Genomic DNA, 7525 nt, shown 5'->3' with positions numbered 1-7525 from the left:
GAGTCCCGTGGCCATTCTGGCATCCAGGAGAGAACACCCGGAGCTCCACGCTCGGGTCACGGCGCTTTGCGGGTACCCCCGGCCGCAGCCGCCCGGCCTGGGGCGGAGGGCACACACCGGGCCGGGCCGGGCCGGTGGTTCCCCGCCCCCGGGGGCGGTGCGGGCAGCGGGGCGGAGCGCCGGGCGCACCTGAGCGACACCGCCCCTCCGCTCCCGGGGCGCCGGGTCCGGCCGCGCCCCCGAGCTGCGGCGGCGCCCGCAGCTGGAGCGCCGCCTCCCCGGCGGCGGGGACAGCGCCGGGCTCCGAGCGGGAGGAGGAGGAGGCGAGGGGGAGGAGGAGGAGGAGGAGGAGGAGGAGGAGGAAGCAGAGGCGGCGGGCGGGCTCCGCGGCGCGGCCTCGGTGCCCTCCCCGTCCCGGTCGCGGTCCCGGCTGCGCCCGCTCCCGCCGGCCGGGCGCTGCGCTCCCGCGATGTCGGCGCGGCGGCGGCGGAGGGCGGCCACAGAGCAGGAGGAGGAGGAAGAGGAGGAGGAGGAGGCGGCGGAGGCGGGTAGCGACAAGGTGAGGACGCGCGGGGCGGCGGCGGCTTTTGGGGCAGGGGACAGCGGGACAGCGCTGCCGCCGCCACGGGCCCGCGGGCTCCGCGCTGCGCTGCTGGCCCCGGCATCCGCCACCCCCGGTCCCCGCCGGGCTGCAGCCGCGCTCTCGGGGGCGGCAGGAGGGAGAGGGCCGGGTGCCAGGTCAGGGGTTGTGTGCCCACGCGTGTTTTACACATAGCCGTTCCCCGTGGCGAGAGCGGAGCGGGGGCGGCCGGGCTCTCCCCGGGCCCGCGGCGAGAGCTCAGCGCCGGGGCTGCGTGCCGTGCCTCGCCTCCGGACTGGGAGCTGGTGCGGGATGTTACCCTCGCATCCCTCGGTCCCCCTGCCCGGTGGGATGGGGAGGAGAGCTGGGGGAAAAGGAAAAACCAGTTGGTTGAGATTAACACTTTAATACTGGAAATGAGATAGTAATGTTAATGAAAAGGGAGATGGCAAAAAGGCACATAAACCCAAGAAAGTGCAAGTGCTGCAGAATACAATTGCTTCACCACCGGCCCAAATGAGCAGCAATCAGCCTTTCTCAGCCAATACTCCCCAGGAGAGCCTTTGGCCAGGTCAGATCAACTGTTCTGGCCCCTCCTGGCTTCTTGTGCACCTCCTCAGAGGTGCATGCAGAGCATGGGAAGCAGAAAAGTCCTTGACTTGGGCTCAGCGAAGCCAACACATCAGTGCGTTATCAACATTATTCTCCTGCTAAATCCAAAACACAGCACTGTAGTAGCTACTAGGAAGAAAATTAACTCTATCCCAGATGAAACTGGGACGCGGGCCCAGGCCAAGAGCACGCTTCAGTGTGGTTGGGCCAGTCCAGTAGCAATGGAGCTAACTCAGAACAGTGATCTGCTCCATTTAAAGAAGCATTTCCTCAGCAACTCTTTCTGCTTTATGGCCTGTTAAGTGATAGGCATTCACCTCTGGCCTGGAAAGGACTTACAGTATGACATTTCTGCTAAGGCAAGAGGTTTTTGAAATACTAAGTCTATGCATCAGGTTCATTACAGTGGCAAAACAGCCACAGTGCTGTTCTTTTGTTTGCTGTGGAGTTAAGCCTTATCTCTACAAAAGCTAAGCACATCACCACACTGCAGCTGCTGATTGTCTGAATAAAATGAAAGTTGGGTAACTGGAATTAAAGTTTAAAAAGAGGCTTTCTGGTGACTAAATTGAGGTAGCAATATGTGTGTTTTTACTTGAATCAGTAACTGCTTAAACTTGCATGGGTGTCGATGTTGCAGAGTGTGTAGTCTGCCTTAGGCATTGTGGCAAGGAACTGGAAAGTGAAACTCAAGACTTTTTAATCCATGCATTGGTTGCTTTAATTCAAAGCCAATGAATTTGCAAATTTGTAGTGCTGTGCTGCATTGAGAGCTGTGATCACACAAGGTAATGTTTAGACTATAGCTGTGCACAGTATTTCTCTGTAGATGAGAATTAACTTTTAAACATCACTTTTCTCATCACACTGTTCTCCACAAGCTGCTTTTTCTGTGGAGATACTCTGGTTTGCTTTATTTTGCAGAGTAAGTTTATTTCTGAGGTGTGCAGTGAGCTGCCTTTAAAGAATTCTTGCCATTCAAAGCCCCTGCTACCCAGACCTCCAAAGGGTGCCTCTAATCTTGGTTTACCTGTGTGACTTTCAGAGAGGAAAATGCTGTTCTTACTTACAGGCCTACTGTGGTTTTACTCCAGCTGCTCGTGAGCTTTAGTGTTCCATCCCCTTTCAGATGGTGTGGAGCAGACAGGAGGCTGGTGCTGTGCGTGCAGCCGGGATGCTGCTCACAGGAGATGGATTTCAGCGTGCAGACGTTTGTGTTCACAGGAACAACAGATGTGGAAAGCCTTTTCCACTGCACAGGACACTTTCTCCTGGGTTATTTGTGGGATCCTCTGTGTTCCCACTGGAGTTGTTTAACCTATCTGCAGTGTGCCCAGCACTGGTGACCCTTGTTGTGGCTCACAAGTGACAGCAAGGATTTTTGATTTTACATATTAAGCTGGCTTTAGTGCCCTTGGTGACTGTAGAGATAAACCAGTATTTTGTACTGAGGTTTCAATCAGTGGTCACAATTTGGGACTCTGTTTTGAATATGAGTGCACACATGTGTGTATGGTGTAGGTGATTTGATGAGTAGCATCTGGTCATCAGGATTCACAGGTGTCACATTATGCAGTTTCCTAGATGGTTATCACTCTGCTCCATATCTTGCCTGGACTTTACAGCGAGTGGATACTTTTATTGTCCTCTGGCTATTTTGGGATGACCTTTTTTGGTGTGGTGATCCTGTATTTGGACTCAAAACTGGTTCTTTGGCTGGTAACTACTCAGGGTAGCCAGTAGGTTTGCACTGCTTTCTAGAATGCAGCTCCGAAACATCACCCTCTTCATCACTTCTGATGAAGGAGAAAGCTTCTTTCTTTGGATTGTATGTGCTTCATTCTGCTTCTGCTCTTGTTGGCCCAAACTAAGCCTTCCATTTATATAAAGGCAACATGCACCTTCTTTTGCCCACAGAGAAGCCTTCTGTGTTTATTGAAGAACTCCAGAAATACTAAATATGTTTGAAGGTTTTTCTGTATTCTACTTTGAGCCCTGTTTTCAGTGTGCTATCTGGTACTTTTCATGTTACACTTCCTATGTTCACAGATGCTCATTTCCTACTGAATTTAAGTGAAGCTGTTGGGGATTTTCTTCCTCATTTGCATGCCTTTATATCACTAATTGGAAACAACTGGTAGCTATTTCTGTATTGATGTTGTTTCAAAGGAAAGCTAAATTCCTTGGCTGTGTATGAAGGGATGTGATATACCCTTTGTGAAAGTTTCTTGAAATTCCCAAGCTCTGCAAGTCTTAGCATCTCCAGTTGCTCACTACCTTGTTGAGCTGGTGACATTTTGCAAAATTGCTGTGAACATGCCTTTTCCATGTAGGGCCCTGCAATTTCACAAGTTTGTTGTTTTCTTTGTATTGTCCTGTGGCATACAGGAGTGATTTTTTGGTTGTCACTTTCTTACTTCCTGCTCCTTGCCCTGTCTGCTCTTTCCCTAAGAATGTCTGGTCAAAGTGCCTTCATAAATACTCTGTGAGCATTGGGGGAAAGAGGAATGACTTGGCATTCAGATGCTGATCTTCATGTGTTCATGATTCTTTTAAAATTTCAATTGTTTGCTTTCTTTGCTAAAAAGCAAGGGACAGTGCTTTCAAATGCTTCCCAAAAAAATTAGCATATCCTGGAAGTAATCATACAGTTATTCTTCTTTGTACTGTACAGAGTTGTCAGAGTAGGACAGGGAGGGGAAATTGTGATTGTATTGCATTGCTGGCTGTTAATCATTTATAACTACAAGAAGCTTGGAATCACTCAATGCTGTTTCTCTTGTGGTATTGAAAAAGGTGTTTCTGTTCCATGGGATAGCCCTTCCAGGGAATCAATTGCCAGATAAGTTGCTCAGACCTGTGAAGGTCAGTTTGGCACTTGGAGCTTTGATGTCCAAAACCTCAGAAAGCTGATGGGAGATAATGAAATTCCTGATGGAAGTATAGCCTATTGTGGATCTGTCTGCCATGGATCACTTAGTTACTTCCTTGGGATTGCTTCTCTTGAAGGACCCCAAAAATGGATCAGTTTAATTTTCACAGAGAAGTCTAACCTCTATGCTTTCTGCTACAAGCATGGTAGTAATAATCAGGGCAGACTATTTCCAAGCCTCTGTTTTCTTGGTAATGGTGGTGAATTAGTACTAATGCAGAGAGAAAAGGGTCTGTAGTTTCCAGTCGTTGGTTCAGTATGTGCAGGTCTCTTGCCTGTGTTTCTGCATATGCCAGGCTTTAATAGCTTGGAAAAAAAGGTTTCGTTATTCAGGATCTTCTGATACTTTGATATCTTGGCTTCAGAGGAAGGTATCAAGGTACAACTAATTAAATACTCTACAATGTGTTCTAACTGAACTATTGACTTTTTACTATGGAACTTGTGAGAGAGGCTGCAGAAAGATCAAAGATGGAGAAGAAAACATACTTTGAGTAACGCTTACATTTATAAAATGAAAATAACTTGAATTCTTTTGCTCATTAAGTTTTTCTCATAAATTATTGGACAGTGGCTTCATTTTTTTGGTTGCTTTTCTTCTCAAAGAACATATTTGCTGTCTACTTAGGAGTTCCTTAAGGTGTCCTGGAAAAATGCCATACAAGAGGAACATTGCAAGTGTCTTTGTAACCAGAATAATTCTAGTGCGTGGTTTGCTTGGCATGTATTAATTGTAGTGGAGGGCATGTGGTACAAAATAGCAGTTCAGATGTGTGGCCTTTTAGATGATGAAAGACGGAGAGGTCCATTTTTCTCTCCATGACACACAGCTGTATTTCATGAGCTGTTGCAAAATAGCCGGCAAGAGAAATCCTCATGGAAGCCTAATTTATGGCAAGATGTCACATGTTCTGAATTCCTGGTATGGAGGCTCAAGCCCTCGACTGGCTGAGTTTCCCCCTTTGTATGGCCAAGTATTTGTGCTCTTGTAGAGAAGATTTAGCACAAGGATGAAAGTCTTGTCTTTTGACAAGACCATCTACCCCTTACAGACACTTTGTGTGTGAATCAAGCAGGCAAAGTGGCACACTCTCTGTATATAAATAAACAGCTCTGCCACCAGCAGTTTGAAAACTCTAGGAAAAAATCCAAACACCTTGGATAAAACACTTAATTTGGAGTTGGGGTTGAAAGGTTCCCGAGGCACTTAGGACAGTACAACCTGTGCTGGTCTCAATTAACCTTTGTATACCTCCTAAATACCTGCTCACGGTGTGGAACCCACAGCATTTCCCACAGACCTTCACAGCTCCTTGATGTTGCTGTGTACTGAGCTTGGCCACATCTCAAATCTGAAGAGCAGGAGAAGGAAGGGCTGTTTGGGTTTGTGCTGAACTCCAGAACTGCTTTACAAGGTCAAGCTGCGGTAGCAAGGCTCTTGATTCTTTTTTTTTTCTTAGTGTTTTTATAGTGATTAACTTACTGTTTCCTTCCATAATGATTGTTATTTGTGGCTATAAACTGGAATGTTTGTAATCAATCACATGAAATAATTTAGAAAATTATTAGCAAGAAAGTCTCGACCCTCAGTGATGGGGTTCTAAGCACTTAATGATGCAGAAGACAATTAACTAGCTTTTAGTGAGCAATGTCCTCTTTGGCTCCTGACTTGACAAATTAAATGCCTTATTCAGGAAATTGTTGTGGCTGTGATAGCAGTTAACTGGAAAATAGAGCATTCATGGTAATTTTTGAGGTATGTTGCACAAGGAAGTTGAAGATAGTTGAGGTGTTGATTCCTCCTGGATATTTTAGTAATATAAGGCAAAAAAAATGCACCAAGTTCTAAGCAACTTGCAGGTTGCACCAGACAAACTCCCACGAGCTGCTGAAAATTGCATCAGATAAACACAGACCCCTTCTTCAGGCTGGTTGGATACTCTGAAGAAAGCTGTGCACTTGTGAATTCAGATGTTAGAAGTAGCAAATTTAAAGTATTGCTGATAATGAGGTGCTTATAAGTGATAGTTGTGTATTAAAGGTCAGAGGGACAAAATGAAGTACAATTTTTTAAAAAATTGTTTAAACACAATTGTTTTCTGCAACACCAAAGTGGAATAAAAAAGTTTGGGGATATTCTTAGTTCTGAGTGCTTAGGAGAGAGAACATCTCTGCCATCTGCAAGCAGGGATTAATATTAAAGACGCTAAGTCATGGTCTTAGGGCCAGGATTACTGCCCGTCATCTGCACGGTGAGGAGTGTCTTCTAGGACTGCACAGACAGCTTGCTGCACTCCAGAGCCGGTCACAGGAGCTGAAATGTGGCTTTTGGAGGGAGCTGTGATCCCCTCAATTGCATCTGTAGTTGTTTTCCTAGGCTGTGGTGCAACACTGCAAGAAACATCTCTGAATAGCAGGGTTGTGAGTGTGGTAATTTTTTACTTACTTATGTGCTTTTTCAGGTATTCTACAGACTTTCTGAAGTCTGGACCACAGCTTATTTGCTCTTGTTACTTGTATTAATTATAGTCAGAGTCTGCCTAATTATTCAGCTGTGGGGTTTCGTGGTTTGGTGAAGCATTGATCAGCTTTTTGAAAGAAGTAAATGGTGTAAAACTGATGATTTCTTCTTTGGCATGTGTGTGGTACATCAAGTGAATGAGAAAAAGCCAGGCCTAACTTACAAAAAGAGAGGATGTACCTACGCACTTGCCTTGTGCATGTGTGCAGTGCCAGCACACTCTCTTGGGTTCTGAAAGGTTAAAAACACTGCCTTAATGGAAAGGATGATGTTTTTCCTCTGCTCAGTGTCCCTGGAGAGCCTGGGGAGGGTCTCAGGTTGCCTGCAGCACCCTGGTCAGCTCCTGACCCCTGGCCCCTCCACGGCCCCTTCTGCCCAGCCCCGAGGTGTGGGCTGGGCCCTTGCCTTTGGGAAACCAGCTTTGTAAAGCTTTATTTTCATGTTGTTTGCAGAGGCCAGGCACTGGGACAGAGGTTGCACCAGAGTGCAGCTGCAGGGAAAGGACCGTGGGTTATAAACAGAGTAACCACGCTGGGCTTGGGTGGGATGGCTGGGGTGTAAGCACCTGAATTCTGTGGTGTCTTGTAGTGTCCTCAAAAGAGAACATACCTCTGCTGGCTTAGAAAAAGTGACAAAATACTCAGAACAAGGGAAGAAAGTAATATTGTTATGGAAGAGGAGGAAAGAAAAGCAGAAGTTTCTAATTAATGGTAATAAAGGAGAATGGAAATAAAGAAGAACTGAGATGAGGAAGTTTGAAAGATAGGGAGATGGAGAAATAGCATGTAGCAGTGGAGAAGAAAGTTTTAAAGCACAGTTACCTAACAGTCCCCAGAAGTGTACGAGCTGATGAACTTGAGGCACCAGGGCAGGCTGAAGC

At 46.8% G+C, this 7525-nt stretch overlaps 1 protein-coding gene across 2 annotated transcripts in view; it reads left to right on the top strand.

The window, feature by feature from the left end:
- Nucleotides 1-205: 205 nt before the first annotated feature.
- Nucleotides 206-7525, top strand: part of CDS1 (CDP-diacylglycerol synthase 1) — a 29479-nt gene continuing 22159 nt past the window's right edge. Inside the window, exons 1-2 of one of the 2 annotated variants that reach the window (XM_039696150.1) lie at nucleotides 206-323; nucleotides 362-559. In XM_039696150.1, coding sequence (XP_039552084.1) covers nucleotides 470-559 — 90 coding nt within the window. In that variant the 5' untranslated portion in view covers nucleotides 206-323; nucleotides 362-469. Of the gene's footprint in view, nucleotides 324-354; nucleotides 560-7525 lie in introns of those variants that run through there. The other variant, XM_039696151.1, reaches the window with a different exon arrangement.

The sequence above is a fragment of the Passer montanus genome, unplaced genomic scaffold (genome assembly GCF_014805655.1).
Source record: "Passer montanus isolate IOZ18808 unplaced genomic scaffold, ASM1480565v1 scaffold95, whole genome shotgun sequence".
In the NCBI taxonomy this organism is placed as follows: domain Eukaryota; kingdom Metazoa; phylum Chordata; class Aves; order Passeriformes; family Passeridae; genus Passer; species Passer montanus.
The sequence above is the reverse complement of the archived record's forward strand: the minus strand, read 5'-3'. Positions and strand labels throughout refer to the sequence as shown.